We start from the raw sequence: 22282 nt of genomic DNA on the forward strand, positions 1-22282 counted from the left end.
AATAGAGGAAAGTTCTTGATTCAAAAGAAACCCAATCCTATCATTTTCAACATCACCAGACAATAAAACATTCAAGACAACAAAAAGACATCCTTTATCCAGCGGGTTGTGATGAAAATGAGCACAAAAAGACTTTCAGACTGTGCAAACACATAAGGAATGAAATGGTCATTACAACACAATCAACCAACCAAAGGACAGTAGAAAACAGACTCCCAAATTAAAATGTGAATTTGCACAGCATGTCACCAAAAAAAAAAAAAAAAAAACAGCCCAGAGTCTGAAGGATAAAACAAAATGGACAGAAACGGGTCAACCATCAAGCACAGGAGAGGGTCCGGATTCAGAAAAGGGGGAGAAACTGAAAAAATAGACAATGATGGACGGGTTCTGAGGTGTTGGCAGAGTGATGGAACATTTAAACAGGAGCGGGGCATTCCAGATGTTGCCTTACTTCTGCCGGGGGAGTTCCAGAGGGTGGCGGAGGACTTGGAGAGACGTTTGTTTATAACAGAGTCCACGTGTTTGGGCAGGTTGACCGTAGAAAGAGAGCATCTGCCTAAGAAGTCAAAAGAGCGCCACACAGATGTTCACACAGGTCAAATGGTTGAGAGGAAGAGCTGGGAACGTCTGTGGCGTCATGTGCTGTGGTGATGATGATGGTTTTTTCCAAATATACACCGCCCACTGGATGTGAAAGCAACCGCACTAATGTGTTTGTAATGTGAGCCGTTTCCATCAAAGCCAATCAGTGCAATGACCTTTTATATAGAAACATCCACTGATTTACAGTGCACACAATACAACATCTGTTTACATCCGCTCGCCTGTAGGTGTTTTGTCAAACACTCATGGCACGGAATATATGTTTAAAAGACATTTCATGTGATTATAGTATTAATTGAATTATCCTTCAAGGTAGTGTCGATGTTTTTTGTCTTGTGTTTGACATATAGTAATGTGCAAACATGTTTAATGGAAAACTGCAAAAGTATTTTCCACAATATGTTAATAGTTTATTCTTAATGCATAAACTACAAACTGCAAAGTGAATCCGCACAAGATGAATCAGTAATTGACGTAACCATTTGCCTAAAAGGCAGCACACTTGAACAGTTTTGTTTCTTCTTTTTTATGAAAAAAGCTTGGAAAACTAAGTACAGATCTTCTGTAGATGTAGTCGTGTTCTTCTATCTCTTCATGTTTACCCATATGATATGTGAAGATATCAGGACTTTGTGGGGCCAGACCATCACTTCTAGAACGCATTGTTCTTTTTTGCACTGAATGTACTTCTTAAAAGTACTGGCTGATGTAAAACGTTTGCACAATACTGTACAGGAAAAAAGAAATTTCCACAATCATACAGCACCTTTATTTAAATATAAAGTGCCTAACAATTCTCTAAGAAAGAAAGATGGAAGAAATGTTTTGTCTCAACAACATGATTTGAAATGCAAAATTGCTTCATTTTTCAGAGACTGGCATCAGTTGTGTTGGTGAAATATCAATAGTAACCTGGACATCCTGTCTGGGGAAAAAAAACATTATTGGCAAGTTTTGTTTGTCACCTTAATGACTTATGAGCTCACTACACCAAAGTCTTTTCAACCCTACTGACATAAGATCATTGTGTTCTTTTCAAACCTTGCTGATCTACATCTTTGAGACCAATTAATCATATTTTAAAAAGTCCACTGCAAACCACATTTGCAAACCAATCACAGACCGAGGATAATTTAATGACATAATCATAACAACCAAATGAGCGTGATGGCTCATGTGAAATTACTCTTCAGAAAAGAGCAAAACCTTGAATCCTTGAGTGTCTGCATGTGCTTTAAAAACCTTGTTAAAGCAAACCAAGCATGAATGTTTAAATGCACAGAGCCAGTGGATGATGTAGTAGTCTCTTATGAGAGCGCCAGGACAGGTCCTCAGCAGCAGTGTTTCCTTAATAACATCCTGAGCGCTCAACCCTTCCCTGTTACACATGTTTAGTTTCATCATCTGACAGGCAGCAGGCTCGAGAGGAGAGGAAAGAGGAGAAGATTGATGTGAGTGTCAATAAATCCCTTGGCATATGGCAGAGGCAATTTACATGACACGAGATGAAACTTGGGACACTTCATATTTAGAGCTTCCTCTCAAGGGGGACAGCACACAGACTGAAGTATCTATGAAACTACGCAGTCAAAGCACTATTTCCAAAGCTCAAGAACCCATTTAACACTCTGATTCACTTGGATGTGAAGCTGTTGTTAATTTCAGTAGAGCATTTTTGCATTTTTATACAACAAATCTGATTTTGTTGCCAGTGGGTAGAACCCTGTTTATTGCAATAACTCAATGCAATCCAGTCATGAGTATGAGCTTAAGACTCTTGAGCTCATGCTCCAGAGAAAACAGCGTGTTGTGTTGCATTGCACGTAAGGCACAATGGATTTACTAAACATGAGACAATTACAAGAGAGACTTCCTGACTGTGAATGTGCCAACATAATATGCCAACGCCAAGACTGTACACCCAACTAAGCCATCTAGTGTGAGGTCTAGATTAAGGAGTCAGCGATAGAATTAACACTGCTATAATTAATATGGACACGGTGAAAATATTTCATGCAGCAGTGCTGCTACAAGGAGGCAATGATCTGGAACATTCAGTTTTGCGAAGATGTGTTTTGTGGGAAAATCTCTATGGGTATGGTTTTGTATTTTGAAATTACCTTCTGCTCTAGAAAAACCAAATAGGATCCGTTAATGTCACATAAACATAGTGCATTTCTCAAAAACTGTTTGTATTTATCAGAAATCATATTTTTATCGCAATACTCGACAAAATCTTCACCGACCACCTGTTCATCTGAAAATGTGAGTCTGAACAACCATCAGCCAACAAGTTGATTATCTTGCAGTTTGATACTCTGTTGTTGGGTTTCTTTATATATTTTATTCACGTCAAGTGACATGACTTGTGTTGTAAAAGTTTTAACAATTAATATTCTTGATGATTGAATCCATGGAGACACAAATTCCTCACATCAGCCCTGATTTAATAAGGATGTGTCTGGAGGAGGTCAGCGTACTCACTTTCTTTCTGACTGGAGTTCTGACTCAGTGCGCCGGCCCATGACCATCTCTGCTGACGGATTTCTGCCCACGTCTTCTTGGTTGACCTGTGGATGGCTGCCTCATAGCGTTCCTGGCAAGGAAACAAAAATCCCTCTTTTAAAAGTCTAATGTCTCAGTTTGTGGAGGAGGTGGTCTCATAAGCACAGCGATTGGAGCAAGGCCCGTTTAACCCCAGAATGTTCCACTGAAGGCTGCAGGGTGAATGTCCACTGCTCTTTATGGACGTGTTAAAAGAACAAATGTCGCTTTACTATTGTATATGTGACAAATACATGTTCGTCTTGAAGTAAATATACAGGACCGGAATAGTGCAGCCTTCAGCAGGAAGGCACCTTGCTTGGCACTGGGTGTCCCTGCACAAAACCTTCAATCCTTTCATTTGCAACTAACTCCAGGAAACCAGGAAATGATATTTCACCTGTAGATTAATGCAAAAAAAGCAAAAACAAACATAAAAAGGTATTTTTACCATTTACTATTTCAGCTTCTGCATGAAACCTTTGTTTTCACCAAAACCTACCTTGTTCTTCTCCAATTTCTGTTTCTGCCTCTCGTCCAGCGCTGCTCGTCGTTTCTCGGCCTTGATCCGCTGCTCCTCCAGCTTCCTGCGTCGTTCCTCCAGCTGCTGCTCCCGGAGCTGACGCGCCTTCTCCTCTTTCTCAATCCACTGGGTCTTTTTAGCAGCTAGGATCAAACAGGAAGCACAGTCAGGAAGGGAAGACTTTTTCCCATGAAGCACTGGACCAAGGAGAGCCATCCCTATCCCTTGCCCTATCGCAATACTGTCAGTATATCTGTCCTTTTTTTATTAAGTCTGTATCAGTTTGGATATGACTTAGTTTAATACTGAAAGCCTATATTTGATATTGAAGTAATCATGCTCAAAGTAAAAATGTATCATAACCCATGCAACTCTGATGTTTGCATAAAATCTTAAAATGACTCTGAAAAAAATATTTAGTTCGCTCAGGACCCTTTTCATTTAATAATAAAAAAAATTACATTATTTGACGTTATTACATAATTCTAGGTGTAAGGCACACAATACCTCTAAAGTGACATTTTTATGCGTCACTAATCGCATAAAGCTTTAGCAAACCACACACTTTGAGATGGAAATGATGTCTTTATCCCCAAGCCATTCAAAGAAGGTGTGAAGAAGGCTTTTGCAGCTGCCTCGAGGTGTACACAACTCACCATATTTCTTTACACTACAAAGTCAAAGCTCCGTGAAGAATCGTCCTCTGAAAGAAGGCAAGGCTCAGGTCTTTAAAGCACTTGATGTGACTAAATCAACTGGTTGTGGAAAGCAGATCACAGTGATGGATAATTGCGGAGATGCTCGAGGGTATAGGGGGTAGAATTGACTGCGAGGCGCTCTGTTTCGCTTTTATCCGAGAATAAAACAAAAAGCTAAGGCGACGCTTGCTGGCACCTTGCACTTAAAAAACAAGGGAGAAAAACTGTTGCAGTGCGTATTGCAGCATTTATTTGAGAGATGGTTGAGCGCTACCCTACAGTAACACAAAGCTGAAAAGGGAATGGCCGTGCTGTGGAAGCAGCTCACTGACGACAAACAGAGGGAGGAAGAAACAGCCATGACACCTATGAAAGCAGATTACAGTTTTCCACGTCCAGAATCCAGTGTTTCCTCCCTCACATTGAAAGCAAACCGTACCCACGTTTTCCAAGCAAATCCAGTCTATGACCGAGTTTCTGACTAAAACTATGAATGTGATTTATCTAGCTGCATTGTCTCGTATTGGTTTTCCAGAAGAAGGAAAAAAAAATTTAAACAGGATTGCAGGAGAAAACTGGCTGGAAAATCAGTTTCTCACACCTCCTTTTAAAACTCATCATGGATACAGAAATTTATAGCTTTTAAATAATTAAAAGATGAACAGATGTCTGAGTATCTTAAACTGACTTTGCTTTGAGATGCTTTCTCCAACTCTCTCCTGACAGTGATCGGAGCTGACAAGCAACATCCAGACCTACTACGGTAAGATCATTAAATAGTAATCACCAAAGAGCTGCTCTAAGCCACAAACATAAAGTATTCATGTGTTCCCACCAAAGCCAGACAAGACAGGGGAGCGTATTCTGAAGTTAATTCAGCAGTACAGATCTAATAGGTTGAGAGTTTATATATGCAGAAATGTCTGTTTGTGCCTCGACTGCTAGAAGTGCCACCAGTGATGAATTGTGATTGAGCTCGCTTTTAAGCTGATATTGTAAACACAAGCTTTGGGAAGGTCTCTTCTCTTATCCCAGTCTGAGAGAATTAGATCAGAACTGCACCATCTGTCGAGCCCCAGTGATCGCCCAATTACAATGATCCACATGACCGAGTGTGTCACACTCGTCTTACTGCCACTGAACACACAGCTGGAGAGGCAACGCAGCATTACTGAAAGGACACGTAGGATAACAACTAGTTAAAAATAAACCTGTGCCATGTGAGGGTCAACACCGAGGTTAAGAATTTAACCAGATTTGTTCTTTCTTTCAAGAAATATCATGTGATTTAAAGCTCAATGCATCTAAACAATCAATCATTTACACATCGCTCGCTTTAAGAAATGTTTTAGTTTGGTTTTCTTGCTGGGAAAACATTTTTAGAGGTAATTTCACAACCGAGGTAAATTTGAGGACAACTATCTCCAAATCCTTTCAGTTTCACCAGTAAGATTGTAATCAAAGTGTCTCGTTGTGGTTTGTGGTTGAAAACAGGTTATATTACAAAGCAAAATCCAAAGCGTTTTGGTGGTATCAGCAGCTGGAAGATGTGGTGAACAAGGTTCAAACGCAGGGCAACTTACGTCAACATTCAACCATTTTGAGTCAACATTCATGCATGAATGATGGACAAATGGTCGATTTCTGGCTAAATGATTTTGGTGAAAATTATATTGATGAAGTTTAGAGAGTGGACAGGCTACAATTAGTTGACCTTGCCAACAAAAAGACAACAATCACATAAAAAAAAAAGACAAGAGGAGGCATCATGGAGATTAAATGAATCAGATTTAGGGCTGGGCAATAGGACCAAAACTCATTATTTTAACTCCTATGTGTAAAGTTATGTCAGGTATGTACAATGATAGTGAAAAATGTATATACAGGTTTGGAATATGCTTTGATGTTGATATGGAAAGTATTCATTATACTGTATGCTAATTTACTCCACAAAAAGTAAATGTATGATGTTAGGGAAAGAAATGACATGACACAGTGAATTATCATTTCTATGTTTGTCTTGATGTCCAGACTTATTTTTGGTATATTACCCAGCGCCTGTTCAACTACCAAACCGTATTAGGTGAAAACAAGATGCTCATAACAGGGTTTTCACCACCACCACCTCCACCACCACCACCATGTAAACACAAGTGCATGACTTACCTTGAAACTTGCCGAGCTCTTCTGCAGGAGGAAAGGTCGAGAGAGAAGACAGAAGCAACTGTCAATCATGCAAAGCAGTGTGCGGCCAGCATGTAGCCAGGTGATAATGTGACAGCCGTGTGTTAAACAGAAAGGAAAAAAAAAGAAGAAAAAACTAAGGGACTGCAATATCAGCTGACATAAAAAAAAAAAAAAAAAAAAGGCAGAGCTGTGTCATCAGATCAAACTGCAGAAGTTGTTTCCCGTGTTTTTATGAGTATTTGTTCTCACACAGACAAACAACAAATTTGAATTCCTCGAGGTTATTTCAGCAGTTGGCCAGTGGTTTGTAGGTTATCTATTGCATTCATGTTCATGCACTATAGAGCTAAAGTCTAACAACTTACAGTGAGCAGGTGTTTTCGCAGTGCTCAGGAATGTTTCAGCTTGCATGCATACAGACAGATACTCCTATAAATATGGTAGTTGCTTGATCTTCTGATCTTAGTCAAATTTCTGTTAAAGCTTGTATGGTCCTTGGATCCTTTTCAAGTGTTAAACATGTGAATGTTTGTTTCAGCCGAGAGCCAACCCAAAAGCAAAACATCCCGAACAGGAGACAGGAGTGTCTTCCACCCCAACACCAGGGGGAGTTGTCGGCCGCTCTTCGTCTGCTTGCACTTACCAAGATATTTGGCCTTCTCCTCCCTGCGCTCCTTTGCAAGCTTCTGTCGCTCCTCTGACTTCATGATGTCTGCGACGAGAACGAAGGATGGAGAAGAGAATTGCATTTATTGTCTGAGGTGAAAAGAGGTTAGAAATGTAGATGCAATTTAAAAAACGGACAGTTTACTCGAGGCCACGATGACGCACCGGCCCCCAATTAACAAACATATGAATGTTCAGATCTTCACTTGGACTGAGTCAACATAGTCAAGGCTTTTAAAAATGTAATGTCTCCAAAAGGAAACGAATGACAATAGACTTTGACAGGAAAATTGCATTACAGTATCCATTACCTTCAGCTATAGATTGAGCATTGTATACAGGTGAAGTTAATCTGGATCATCTTCTTTTAGGTTAAATAATTAAAAGAAACACAAGTAAAATTCTGCACCCAAGTCATTTTTTACACAATCAAAGCTGCAGCATGTGGCAGGCACATTGAGTCTCCTGTATCATCTGGATGTGGGTTTATTTCTGACTGTGTTATGTTATGGCTGGAGGGGGAACATTTATGCATACTGTGAAATCTCTGAGAAGTTCGTTCCAAATACCTCAGAGGAAGCTGAGATGAGCAGTATAAGTTGCTAAACGTTCTACGTACTACGTAATTTATTGAAAAGGTAAAGCTGATTGGCTGAAAAAATATTCAAAGAATCTTACAGAAATAGTTTACAACTACAGGCTGAGAAATTATACAGGCGAAAAGATATAGACCGACCAGTGATCAGAGAGTTTCTGGTCTCTTCACTTTTTTTTTTTTTTTTTTAAAGAGAAAAACAAGCTTTTCGGCAGCTCTTTTTTTAACATGATCGCCACAGCAAGTCATTGCAATTTGCACAAAAAAATACGTAGGGAGTTTTTATGCCGTCTGCCCTTTCTACCACAACTGGGAACTGAATCCAGGTCCCATACACCACAGGTCAACACTAAATTCCTTGTGCTGCCAGAGAAAAATGAAGGGAAAAAAAAGATAAGAATCTGTTTTACAAAAGAGTACTGGGCTGGCCAAGAATGTCAGCAGCACATTGTTTCAAAATATTCATGAACAACACTTATTACAGATTCCAAGAAATGATGTGGATCCAAAGATAATATACAAACAAAATCATGTGAACTGGTTAAATACCACATAATTAATTAAAACATTTACAACCAGAAGCTTATTGTACATAATCCTAGCGAATAATTTCTGTTTTTGAAAACACAGTGCATTTCTACACGTAAAACAATTTTTTTTCTGCAGCCAGTCCAAATGAATTTTAAAATAAGTAGTCATACCCAGCATAGATTATGTATATTAGTGTGTAGACTACTATACAACCCATGCCATGCAGGGAAACACTGACAGACAGCAGTCATGATCTTTCTTGAGTCTTTAATTACATAATCCTCCTCCATCTTCTCAGTCCAGATGTTCAACATCACCCACAAAGGAGCTCGTCGTTCAGCGGCATTTAACGGGGAGGCGAGAAAACAATCTGCCATGCAGCCTCCTCTAAGAACAACCCCTGACCCACTTTGATATTTATAGTCTGATTGAAAGGCCAAGTGCACGCTCTCAGTCAGTGTGATATGCTGCAGTTCAAAATTCACCACCATATTCATCAGAACAGAGCATGCACAAAATTGCCAACACGCAATCATCCTGGCTGCGACGAAGCTGCAACGTGCAGCGTCTGGAGTGCACGTGTTGAAGAAATGGTCGCTTTGGTATTTGTTAGCCACTAAATGAGGGTACAAAAGAGTGGTGTGGGATATAATGCATGTGGTGGTAGGAAAGTCGAAGGAACACTAAAGAGACACAAAGGAATTCGAGACTGTTAACCTGACCTCAGTGACTATTTCGAATACAATGTAGCTCCCTCAATCTAAACAGCGAAGCAATCTTTGACACCACCTACGCTGGAAAGTTTTCAGAAATGTGAAGCAAATCGGTGGCGTCATGGGAAAAGGTATAGGACGCAACAAAATATCAGCCCATGAGACTCCCAGCTGGACTACAGGCGTCGCTATCGTACTTTGCTCATGAATCTGTCACAGAGTACATACCCTCTGGAATCGTATTCCTCTGTGTGCAGTACAAGTCAAATAATAATGAGCTTTACGCAGTGACAGAATACAGTTATTTTACAAAGGACCGCACCACCAGAGGCACCTAAAGAGGAGCGATTTAAGTCCATCAGTGTGGTCTGAACAAAAATGTGCACTTCTTCGACACTCACAACATGTAAAGTTGGAAATGTTCAAACTATCTTAATTCATGAGTCTTTTGTTTTATGAAGAATCTTCATATATGTTTTTCCATTCTAACTCATGATGCTTCTTTGGTGGGCACGAAGGTTATGAATTTCAGCCTACAAGTGCATCTCAAAAAGTTTAGATACAAATAAAATGGTGCCTCCCATTATTTAATATTTTCCGGATGCTAACTTTAATCAACCAGCCAGTGATGACTGTTTAAAACTAGCAAGTTAGGGTTGATTCTGGCTAATGCAATAAAATACATTTTGTGGAAAACTCAGCAGTATCTTGACAGATAAACTAAAAGGTCTTGATACGAAGTGAAAAATGGCAGATTTAGGTAACGGACTTGGCATTAGTGTGACAATGCCAACAACAGTTTTTGGACAGGTGCAGTTTTTTTCTCCACACCTTATAAAATAGAGGAATAAAGGCTGTGTTCTTAGCAAAGGGATTAATGGCTAAGGAATAAAGAGGGGGGGAAGAAAAGAGGCTTACACTCTAAAAACCCTCAAACATTGTACTTATGCGTCTGCATGTGCCAGTCGTCAATGACAACAATAGATTTAAATAGTGGGAAACTAAATGTATTATTGCACACTGAAATGGCAGTTGTTTTCAAGTTACTTTTTCATTTTAATAAAGGACCATTTGCATGAGCACGATGAGTATCGTCAGGCATCATCTGAACAATAAAGCACCAAAGTCCATATGGCAGAGGCGATTGATTTCTTCCCCAATATAAATCTACCTGTAATTTGTAATGCATCGCTTCAAAGTTCCCACATAACGTCTTCTGTTCCACTCGTGCATCTATAGCTTCAGATAAACTGCATCCACTCTATTGGATTGTACTTCAAGTCTGAAAGCGTGCGGTCACTGTTACTCTAATACAATCTCAAGAGGGTTGACCGAACTTCAGCAGAGTGCAGATTTAATTGCGCCATTATGAGAGGACTGACTGAGGTCAGGCCAAATTCAGCTTCCATTAGAAGTTTTAACTTGAAGCAGTTGAACTCTGTCCATGTAACAGTGACACTCACTGAACATTGTTTACCTTTTTTTGACCTGGAAACGGGTGATGCCGGTGACCCAGGTGATCGCGACACAACATCAGCTTTTGTGGGGGTCGCCAGTCTGCGATCTGTCGATTTCTTCACTGGAGACTCCATCCTTTGGAGGTCGTCTGTCGGCACGGGGCTACTTTCTCCCTCTGGATCAGGCCTCGTGGGTTTCATGTTTAGAAGTGAGCAGGGAGCTGTTTAACGACACCAAATAAACAGGTAAGTGAATGACGAGGACGAAGGTAAGGCGAGCCCGGATGTCAACCTGTTCATCTTCATTCCTTTCACTGTGGAGTCCATGAAGGAGTTGTGATGTAAACGTCCTCGAATGTTAGGTGGAGTCTAAAGCTATGACAAGAATTCAACTTACATTGCACCACAGTAACAAAAAACACAAACAGTCAAAATGAAACACGTTTTTTTTTTTGTTTCCATACGATGTTTCTTTTTGGAGCTGAACAAGACCATTTGCACACATACAAGACAGCCTCTGCTCAAACCTCTACGCAAAAATACATTTCCGCTCTGTGCAAGTAATTTATTAACAAACTTGCTTGAACAAGTGACGTGACTCCCTGGCAGCCTTAACTACAGTAATTGTTTTTTGGCATTGTGGTGACTATTGAGTTGGCATTAATTGCTTGGGAAAACACTATCAGAGTAAATGCTGATCCAGACAGTTAAACTCTCTTTATGATGAAGAAAATAATTCAATAACAGCAAATAATAGTTTACCAGTGATCTGTCCTCTGTGAGATTATACTGATAGAAGAATAGTTCGGCCGGCCTTTTAGGAGGGAGGCTTCACTCAAAGCACCGTGACTCACATTTTGGCAGGCAGCTGAGCTTGAATCTCCCACTCAAACATTAGTTCACCCAGGCTTTGACGGCCAAACAAAGACCCTTATGGGAGGGATGCTTGGCTTTGTCCACTCAGCACTGTATCTCCGCACTCCCCATGGAACCATGTTGGGGCACCATTTCTTCCTGCATAGTGTCTGAAGGTAAACACTGGGGCAACATGCTGTAAATTATTCAAGCCTTGGCTAAAAACAACACGGACAGTAGGGGGGCTGTCACACTAAAACAGTGAATGCACTAAAGATTTACTCTATGAATGTTCTGCTGTTCATCAGTTTGCATAGAAAAGCAATAATGAGAAGTCAGTGCTGTGCAGGTTTGTTTTTTGTTTTTTTTAAGTAATTATGCTTTTCTAAAGTTTGCAGTTGTATGTAGCACTTCATAAGCCGAAACAGCTGCTCCGAAATGAGTGAAACTTTGAGTGACATTAAACCCAAAGAGCATCAAGCTGAATGATGGAGTCAAATATGCATCTCTCACTTCTGCAACTACTACAAACCACCGGGACATTAAGCCAAGAGTAAATAGCGCCTGAGCTCAGCTTGGCACACGGAGGACTATGTCATCAGTGCGGGGAAATGGAGGCCGTTCCTGATGACCCCGAGTTTGACAAAGCCTGATGGGCAGTAAGAGTCTATGAAAGAGTTCAGCTGGGAGACAAGACGTTGTGTTTCCATTGTCAAAGCATGCCACTATTAAATAAGCATTCCCCGGGCGGAGATGTGCTGTGACAGAGAGGGTCCATTGTTGTGGTCTCTGCATGGCAACCGGACTGCAGCCAAAACACTGCAATGACAGCAAGAGGGGGAAGGAAGGAGGGGGCGGGGGCGGGGGCGGGGGCGGGGGCGGGGTGGTAGTGAGATAAACTGAAGGGAAGAGGATGAACACTGGAGACTGTTCGGTGGTATTTTAGTAAATTAGTAGACGGAGAGCAAAATCATTAATTAAGGTAAGAAAATATAAAGTTTACAACATTGAAAAATACAACAAGCTACCATTTAGGTTCACAATCAGCTTAATTTTAACTGGACTGAATACAGTTGTAGCAACTTGTTCCAACTTCAGTCACCTATGTTATCTGGATTTGCGTGATTTTTGGGGATTTTAAAGAAACAGAGAAGATTCCCTGCAATGTATTAACAACCAAACTACATTATTTTGCTAAGTTTTATTTGTCAATTGGCTCATGCATCCTTTTGTCACAGGACTGATAATCCAACATCACAGTCTTTTGCATGCCAGTGTCCAGATATGATAACTCGGCGACCCAAAGTGATAGGAGCAAGCGCAGCCCCGTGAAGGCATATCGAGTTGCCTCTTATCCTGTGAGCACTTTCCCATTCACCTGGGAGTTACAGCCACAAAGAAGTGACCGGTGGCACAGCGTGCCACTCGTCTGGCAATCACTGTGTTCCTGACTGTCGATGACGAGGAGACTGGGAACCCAAGACAGTCCGGTATGTGGGTGGCACTGGCAATGAATACAAATGAAACGTGAAGCTCTCAGGAGGAAAAAGAGAGGGGAGCTGAGAGAGAGGACCGCTGCTGCAAGGCAAAAGACCACAACAGGGGCTGATTGATGCAGCGCCTTGAATGTCTGAGCTGCCGGATAACTCGAAGAAGATGATGTATGATTGATGAGTTTATGTGGATTGAAGCACAGTGGTAAGAAGTTAAAAGTAGCAGTGGTTTAGCTGAAAGAAGTCATTGTTTTAATAGTTAAGCTGAATGTTAATGTTTCTCACTTCATCTCTTTTTAAGTCTTCCTACTTTCTGCAATTTGCCTAAAATGTTTTGAGCTTCTTAACATCTGTGCCACTTATGACAAACAAAATACAACCAAATGCCCAAATAAAAAGCCATTTTGAGGAAGAAGTATATGTTACTTTCCAAGAAACCAGCACCTTAAACTTGAAGTTACCAAAGAATATGAGCTTATCTGCTTTACTTGACTACAAGATATTTTCCTGACTTGACGTAGAGACGAGTACGAAACCTCTCCACACACTGACCTCTTCAAGTAAACCAGACGAGGACATGCGAGCTGTGCCTTCAGGAGAGTGCTTAAGTAATATTTGCACAGACAGTTGGATGCAATGACAAAATTCAGATCACTAATCCAACTCATGAAATCGAATTCCATGTTCTACTTGTTCTGAAGCACAAAACTAATGACCAAATTACACATGAGGGATCATTGTACAGACACATAGCAGCCTATGTTTACACTACAGCAGAGAGAGATTACCTCAAGAGATCACTTCTATCACTCCAGGAACTACACACTTGCCATATTTACACTCCGAGTCCCCATAGGAACTGCATCTGGGGGTGAACTACAGTCAAAAGCCATTAGACCAGCCCCCAGTGACATTGCTTACATTATTCATAATCACAAATCAATGCACATCACCTTCTTCCGAGATGCTGGAGTCTGCAGGGAGCCTGAACATGGAAAAACACTTTGGGCTGCTTATTATTAGAAGACAAGAAAGGAAGACCCAGCAGTCAAACAGTATTTCACATACTTCAAAATATCTTACTGAGGTTCAAGGTTCAGGTATTCAAGGTCAGCATCTATAAATGAGATTTCAATCAGGAGATTATGCAATAACTTGGCAAGAGTACCATTTTGTTTTGGAAAAACAAATCTGCCTTATTGATTTGTATGAGCTGAGCTGAAGAATTGTTTTCAAAAGGAAAAAAATCTACATGGTTAAAAAAAAATATGTAGAATACACTCATGATTGTCTTTCGAACTAATATTTAGCTATTAAAAAAACGACACACATGCTGTGCCAAATGTAAAGGATTTGTAGGATCATGTGAGTTTTGAGGTGTTAAAAGGTACAGATAATGCAGTTAAATAAATAAAAAGATTCAAGTCAATCAAACCTCAGAGCTTGGTTTGGTTGCTTTGCTCTGCATCCTTCCTGTATATCAAAGAAGTCAAGGAGCTTACAAAATGGGTCAGTTGAGGTTCAGTTATCTGTGGTATGCTGAGCTTAAACACTGAATGAACATTAAACTGTCAACGTCCACCTCCATTCAGTTGTCCACATGTGGCTCCGACAGCTGCAGGTGTCAAGCCAGAGGCAAATAGATGAAGCCAAAAGTAAAACAATGGAAAAACGAACCAGTGAAAGTCAGCAGAAGTGGTAAAGGACCCCCTGCAGAAGTAGGTGCATGCATGCATATGTGAGCACATGGTGGGAGCAGAGCGGCAGGTTGAGAATCAGCATGTAATTAGCACACACTCAGTGCCATTCTCAGTGAGAAACATGTCAGTCTAAACCAAATATTCAATGTGTGCCTCTCAAAATGTTAACAAAAAGCGTATTGTACATTCACTCCCAATGCATAATTATAAGTAAATTAAGACTTTGGCTGATGACATTGTGGGTAAAGAGCCTAGTTAAAACTGGGTCAACTGGTAATGCTGCCGCACGAAACGTGATTTAGCAACAATCCAATTTCACGGCATAATAATTTGTTACAGCAGTTTTATAAATAACTGCACAGCACTGCCAGTTTCTTCATGTAGTGCCCACTGCGACTTGACACACTTCGACAATCACCTCAAAAACTGCAGGGAAAATGAGCCCTTCTTAATTTTACTAATACAAAAACAGTATTGCTTTTTTTTTAACTATCAAAAAGCCACACAATAATGAAGCACGGCAGAGATAAGCTAAGCAGTGAAATCCAAAAGATACACCTTGTGGACAATACTGCACTGGCTGGTTTGTTTTTACCTGTTTAAATTCTGGAGGAAGCTGTGCATCAGTGTAACTAAAGCATGTGTCCACTGCAGCAGAGCAAAACAGATGACTCACATGACAGAATCAGCATATTATGACAACACATACTTATGACAGTGTTTGCTCATTTACAGCTGAGGGAGGGGTGCTTTCAGCTGTGGAGCCACAGAATGTAGAAAATGTGAAACAAGTCTCACACAAAAACCAGCCGACACTTCTCTGAAGACCTACTCGTAAGCTTTGAAATAGCCTTTCTTTACAGCGACCATACATTTGTTGCTCATTTAACTGCATCCAGAGCTCCACCACCGCCTTCGCCAGATACAATGCAGAGGAATGAATATAGGGCAAAACATGGAATATTTATGAAGCGTAGCACTTCTGCACAACCTTATTCTGCAGATAAAGATCTCACAGTATCAGACCACCAATGAAACCAAAAACAGGCCTGTGATTTAAATACCTGGTAAACACAAAGAAAACATTTACAGGGAAATGTAAATGACTCCTGGAAACAGTGAGGAAACAACTGAGGGACAGCATGTGAAGTTAACAGGCTGGAAGGGAAAAAGGGCGGCAACGGTAGAAAAAAAAAAGAAAGAAAAGAAGAGGAGGAACATTGGAAACACACAAAGAATAGTTCTCCATCTCATTTTGAATGGGCCGGGAGACTAATGAACTACCTCACTGCTTACCCCCAACCCATCACCCCTTCACCCTGTTGTGTCCCTCTTGCATCAAATGGGGTGATGTAAGAGGGCGAGGGGGCCCAGACACACAGGAAGTGCAGTGTAAACAACCAGGACTGAAGCCATGCCAAACCAGGTCCTGTGTGTTTAAAGAGACCAAAGTTTTCTGTTCAAACTACAACAGTGTAACTAAAACAGACGGCTGCAAATGTAGAATGTTGCTGAACATTTAAGAAATAAAAAATATGACATCAGCATAATTAACTTAGTTGATCTCAACTGTAAATTGCTGATGTGTGTGTGTGTGTGTGTGTGTGTGTGTGTGTGTGTGTGTGTGTGTGTGTGTGTGTGTGTGTGTGTGTGCGTGCGTGCGTGCGTGCGTGTAGATAGATAGATAGATAGATAGATAGATAGATAGATAGATAGATGACACTGTTGCCAGGGTTTCACTCATGTTTGCCAAATAAAACCAAGAGGTTGCGCATACCAACCAAACGAGTTAAAGACACATCAAAACACTGAATAAATTCAGCGCATGCCAGTCGACCAGTGAATACTAATGCCTCGGCCAGTGACTGCAACGGCGTTCATTCCATCACCTGGCTTGAGCTGACGACAATGTCAGGCATTTAGTCGCCGCTCACTCCAGCACCAGCGTGTGGACCAAAGCCACCGTGAAGCCACGATGAAAGGCTCAGCTGAACTGAACTCGCAGCAACTCTCTGGGCACCCCGCATCTGCTGCTACCGCCAACATGCTCCGACTCAAACGAATAAGTCGTCCACATAGTCTGAAGTGGAGGTAGGAGAGTCTTCTCAATGGCAGTGGAGGACAAGAAGGACTTTCTCTGCTGCACCTGGCCATTTTCATAATGGAAAATAATATACAATTGCTTCTAGCTACGTTACATCTCTTTTTGGAGTCTATTATGTCTCTTTTTACTTCTACATCACAGTACAGGCCCAGTTTGAGGGAGAAATAAATAGGAGCTCTGGTAGCTGTCAATTAATTTTCTAAAAGATATATGAATAAGGCACCATTTACGTGACAGCGTTAGAAGTGAAAATGCTCTATAAACACTAACAATGGCAAGTACACGGACAGATGACCAAGTTATTGTAGATCGCTATTACAGGTGACTTTCAACTATAAGACTACCAAGTATCAAGAGAATATGGACAGAGAGTGATGTCATTGTTGCCGTGTAAACAGGGCCTAAGTGGTTTCAACTCTAAACCAGACGCATTTTGCAACGGCTGTGGGTGTGTCACTGGATTTCAGAACTCTTTCAATCAGGTGTTTGTCACTTTGTTTCAGCATAGTTATTATCGTAAACATTACCTAAAGCAAAAATCAGCCCAAACAGTAATCCCATGACCGCTCAACACACAATTACCACCAAGAATCGTTATTAACTGGATTTTTGTCTCCCCACAAAACCCTGATCCTTTTGTGGCAACCAGTTCAATCACAGGTTTCACAATCACAGGCAGACAATCTGAGAGGAGGCAAACACTCATTACGACTGTATTCATCTAAAAAAACACAAATCTGAACTTTTTTTCATAGTATTATAATTGGCCGAAGGTTTCAGAAAGCCGGCGTAAAAAGTTAAACTATAGTGGAAGTGTATCAAGAGGATGTGTACAGAGATTAAGGTATGTTGACACTATAAGAGGCCTGGTCTTTAAGCTGAACAGTCTAACATTAGCAAATAGGTCAGGTGACTGGGACTGTCAGACGAGCATAGAGCACAGAGAAGTCACGTCTGGGATATTTTCAGACTTGGGAAGGTGGTAGGAAGAAATGATATAATCCAGAGCCATACTTCCTCTTAGTTGCCCTTCCTTTGATATCCTGGGACAGCGAAGGACGTTTCAGTTGATTAATAATGAATTTAGGATCCAGCACTGCAGCATCAGCCTTTCTTTCTTTTTTTTATCTTAAGGCGTGAAGACACAAAGTCAGTTAGGGAGAGAAAAAGCCTGAGGAATAATAGCACATGTGTATTCTGTATGAGCCTCTCAGGCTGTTATGGATAGAGAGAGTCAGAATCAATACCAGCAAGTTCTTTTGACTTTCAGTCACTTTCTTACCGTTCAAGCTGCAGCAGCTGTGGAGCATCAGGGACCAGACTTGGAGCTCAATTCAATCAAATCAAGTGTATTTGGCTTTTTTTGTACTGCATGTAAATGTGTTCATGGTTTGTGCATTACACAAAGAACTTTTAATTCCTTATGTGTTGTGTGCTATAATGGGACATCTTCCTCGACGCAGGAACATACACAACCTCTGCTGCCTTTCTGATTACTTTAGGCCGCAAGATCATGCACCAATCCAATATGAGTGCGATGTATCATTTGTTTTCATTGAATCTTACAGAAACAAGTCCCCCGTGCCAAAATGTGAAATTAGAAATTAGATCAGGCTTGCATGAAAACATGCTCAGCCAAAGTGAATTAAAAGATGGCTTGATGGGTCCTCAACATATCTGCTTTATTTCATGTAATATCTCTGCCATCCCTCTCATGGAATTTGACTTAACTGAAGTAAAAATGGATATGCCCTGCACCCAAAACAAACACCACTCCCCACATCTATAAATCACCAAATAATCATGAGCTTTGACACTGCTTTTACATCAAAGTATTCCACAGCTGTATTTGGACAAGTAATATCTCCCAGAATCATCAAGTGTATAGAATATCAAAGGGTCTTGTTATATGGGAAAACACCAAAAGAGCTCAAGAGATGGAGATGGGTTAAACATCACAAGGCAGACACAACATGCTCAGGAGCCTCATTTTAGGAGAAAATCGATGACAACAGTAGCTCCTGGCTCACTTTTCAGATGTGACTAATAATGGGTGGGATTGGGGTTATTCAAAGTAAGTGAATTAGCTTATTATAATCCATCGTTGCTGGCTGGCATTGAAAAAATTAATTTTCTTTAACCGTCAATCTTTCAGCATGACTAACCAAAACAAACAAGCATTCATTTCTATCCACACAGTCCTCGTGGTGTTTGTGACAACCAGTAAATTATAGGGGTTAAGGTTGTTTCACAGGCCATTAACTTCTAATTCTTCATCTGTCTATGTATTTAAAAGTTCACACTTCAATTGTATTTCTGTCTTACTGCTGTGAAGTTCAGAATTCAACACACGAGTTCCAAAGCTCGTGCAGTTGTCTTTGACTTAAAACATTCCCAAAAACAAACATGAACTGTGCCTGTCTGAAATATATTGATCATTTCTTCAGTGTTTGCAACCACAGGACTGCAGCACCTGAAGGTTTGGACACTTCGAGTGCTGGCTCATCAGAAAGGCATTTTACGTTATTTGGCTCTCCAGAGGGCTGTGTTAGAGATCTACCTCTATTCACTCATGTGAGGTCATGGTCTGGGCGATATGATTTACACCATCAGGGTGCTGCAGAGTGAACCAGCACTAATGTTATTCTCTCTATATCTATAGTGTTGACAGCCAGAGAAAGCAGTTTCCCTACACTTTCACATTACCACATATTCTTACTCTCCGGATCGCTTTTTTTTTAAAGTTCTGCTTAAATGGTAAAAATGTCTTACTTAATATTAAGCTCAACCATCAAACAAGAAGCTAAAATCCAAATGAATCCTTGACAACAAATTTGACAAAGACACAAAGAAAAATGTATAAATGGACAGATAATACATTAGCAGTATGTACATAATGGATCTTCTCATTGTTTGCAGAGGGGAATTATAAGCAGAGCTGCAGAATACATGCATCTATCAAGTGTCTTGGCAGCAGCACACCTTTTAGCACTGGACTCCAAATTATTGGAATTGGAACAGAACAGCAACTGTGCAGTTTAGGATCCAACTATAGATTTATTTGCTTTTATGCAAAGTACCACTCACAATTTTTTAAACAAGCATGGTAGGTTCCCAACAAGGGATGTGCTAATATTTCATATTTATCACTTCACACAACATCAAGTGAATGATGAAAATCAGTATCAACTGTGATCAAGTCTTCTCTGTGAACTTGCAGACTGTTTTTGGAAGTGTTTTGCAGGAAGGTTGTTTAAAACATTCAGAACTAAGCAGAGATCGTCTGCTGATGTAAGCTGACTCATAGTCTTCTCTCTCTCGTCATGTAATCCCAAACACACTCAAATGTAAGTCAGTACTGTGTGGGTGCCGTGCCATGAACTTCAAGGGCTCCTGATTAGTTTCGATACCCAAAGATTGTATTGAATGACATTTGTGACTATTGTACTGGAAAAATCCGGAAACACATCCTCTCTTGTCAGTATTGCAAGATGGAAAAGGAGAATCTCTTTCAGACAAACCAAAGGTTTTAGCACAGCACTTTTTACTGAACTCTGTAGGGATATGTGTGTCTTTAAAACAACATAGAGTTTTCATAACCAGGATTATGTTTGGCAAAATGTCCTCAGACCAAGTTTAGATTTCCGTCTTGTTCATGATCTCACCTAAAACTTCAGAGCGGTTGGGGTTTGAGACACCAAAACAAGTTCCAATATGTCAGTGTCTAGAAACAGTACTGCAGCTTCAAAAGCAAACCTCACATCCACAACACTGGCATGACTTCAGTCGGTTCTTTGTGACTCAGATGTTTGTGATCTTTTCCTCTTTTTTTTTCTACATAATACCAGCCAAATGTACCAAATGTAGACTGAGGACAAGTGTTAAAGTTGCTTCAGAGAAATAATCAGTTATCAGCTGGTTTTATGCTTTTTAGATATGTATGCAGTCTGTAATTTCTATTTTCAAAAAGGTCAGTTCAGCCATCTGTGCTTTATTTAATGAATTATTCAAGTTGAACTCAGATAGAAATGCTGCATAGTTGTCTTAACCTCCAGCAAAAATTATTCTGATTTCCTATATCCCTCCATAACTGATTCATTTTACTTTTTTTACTCACCAGCAATACTTGTATTCTAATGTGTATTACAGGGTGATACACATCATTCAGCTTGAAATGTAAGGTAAGAGTCATTTGTCTGCATTGTTACTCCATCATGCAATAACACTGCTTTCTTGAAACAACCAGGAAAACATTACTTGGCATAATTCACCAAAGATCTGTCATATGTCAGTGCTTTTTGCAAACAGTGGGACATGTTAGTAACTTCAGTTCAAAGGGCTGGTTAAACATGTGGCCAACATATCTCATGCAAAACAAACAAGCATCTCCACTCAAGCAATAAACTGCCTGCAATTAACTCTACACAAAGGCAATTATTCAACACTTTTTTTCACTAGGATCCATTGTTAGGCCATGAATCTAGGAAAGCCCATGGGATTTCAGCCTACTGGTAATATAAAAAGATACTATAAGCAGTTCCAAAAATGGGACTCAGTCAAACGTATTTTTCTTAGTACATAATAGCTGAAAGCTCAATGCGGATCCTTTTCACGACAGAGTTGACAGCCAAAGTTGGTGAATTCTGTTATTATACAATAGACAAGGAAAACACTGTCAGTCTGATGAGCATTTTTCTTCTTTTTAACTTTAACTGTGGTGAAGAAACTCAGTTTTTTGAGTCACAATTTAAATGTACCTCACTATCGTCCACATATCTGGTCAATTCAGAGAGAATGTGTCTGATATGAGCTGACGATGACTGCCAATGTGTAAAGAATCCAAAATAATGACTAAAATAAAAAGATTCTATTAATTCCATCTGGTCTGTGCTTAGTCGTTCAGGTAGAGTGATTAAAGGGGGCGAGCAGACAGACCCAGTAGTGGCACAACAGCAGAGCTCAGGAAGAAGAAAGCCAAAGAGAATGAAAAGAGGGATTAGGAAATCTCCAAAAGTCCTGACAGACGATTTTCACAATGCTGGATGACGCTTTCAGCAGCTCCAGTCGCAGGGCTAGTCTGCACGCAGGGCAGATCGAGTCAGGTTTTCCTCAGCACCTGTATTTGAACAAAAAGGTGGAGACTTTTCCAGCCGCCCACCCTTTTTTTTCCCCAGGTGTGTTCATATTTTACCCAGCAATGTTTTGATCATATGTTGAGGCAATATGTATTTAATAAGAAAACTGTGTCCACTTATTATTGTTTTAGTGATCGTTCTATGTCACCAAAAGAAATCCCATTACCATGAAGTCATACAAGTCAATAGGCATTTGAAAGAAGCATTAATTGCTCAAGAAAAAGCTAAGTGATGCATTTGTCAGAACTAAGAAACTTTAACATATGTGAGGAAAAAAAAACATTATTGAGGGGGAAAATTGAGACAAATGCTGCACTTCGTGACATTTGGATGCCCTGAATTCCATTTATTTATCAACTAAAGCTGAAAAACGGCCTCTGATTGTTTTCAATTGGCAGAGGAAGCAAAACAGCCTGGCTGACCGAGTATCACATGAAACATGACAGGCTACATGTTTGTGAATGAGTCAAAACGC

At 40.3% G+C, this 22282-nt stretch overlaps 1 protein-coding gene across 5 annotated transcripts in view; it reads right to left on the reverse strand.

Moving 5' to 3' along the window:
- map7d1a (MAP7 domain containing 1a) overlaps positions 1 to 22282 on the reverse strand; it is a 37929-nt gene that overhangs the window by 14269 nt on the left and 1378 nt on the right. For 2 of the 5 annotated variants that reach the window (XM_080501132.1, XM_080501131.1), the window contains exons 2-7: positions 10541 to 10741; positions 7202 to 7270; positions 6538 to 6558; positions 3653 to 3816; positions 3091 to 3202; positions 455 to 559 (exon numbers count right to left, since the gene is read on the reverse strand). In XM_080501132.1, the coding sequence (XP_080357258.1) occupies positions 455 to 559; positions 3091 to 3202; positions 3653 to 3816; positions 6538 to 6558; positions 7202 to 7270; positions 10541 to 10741 (672 nt within the window). The remainder of the gene's footprint in view (positions 1 to 454; positions 560 to 3090; positions 3203 to 3652; positions 3817 to 6537; positions 6559 to 7201; positions 7271 to 10540; positions 10742 to 22282) is intronic. The other 3 variants (XM_080501133.1, XM_080501134.1, XM_080501135.1) reach the window with 3 other exon arrangements.

This window comes from Blennius ocellaris (assembly GCF_963422515.1).
Source record: "Blennius ocellaris genome assembly, chromosome: 8".
Classification (NCBI taxonomy): Eukaryota; Metazoa; Chordata; class Actinopteri; order Blenniiformes; family Blenniidae; genus Blennius; species Blennius ocellaris.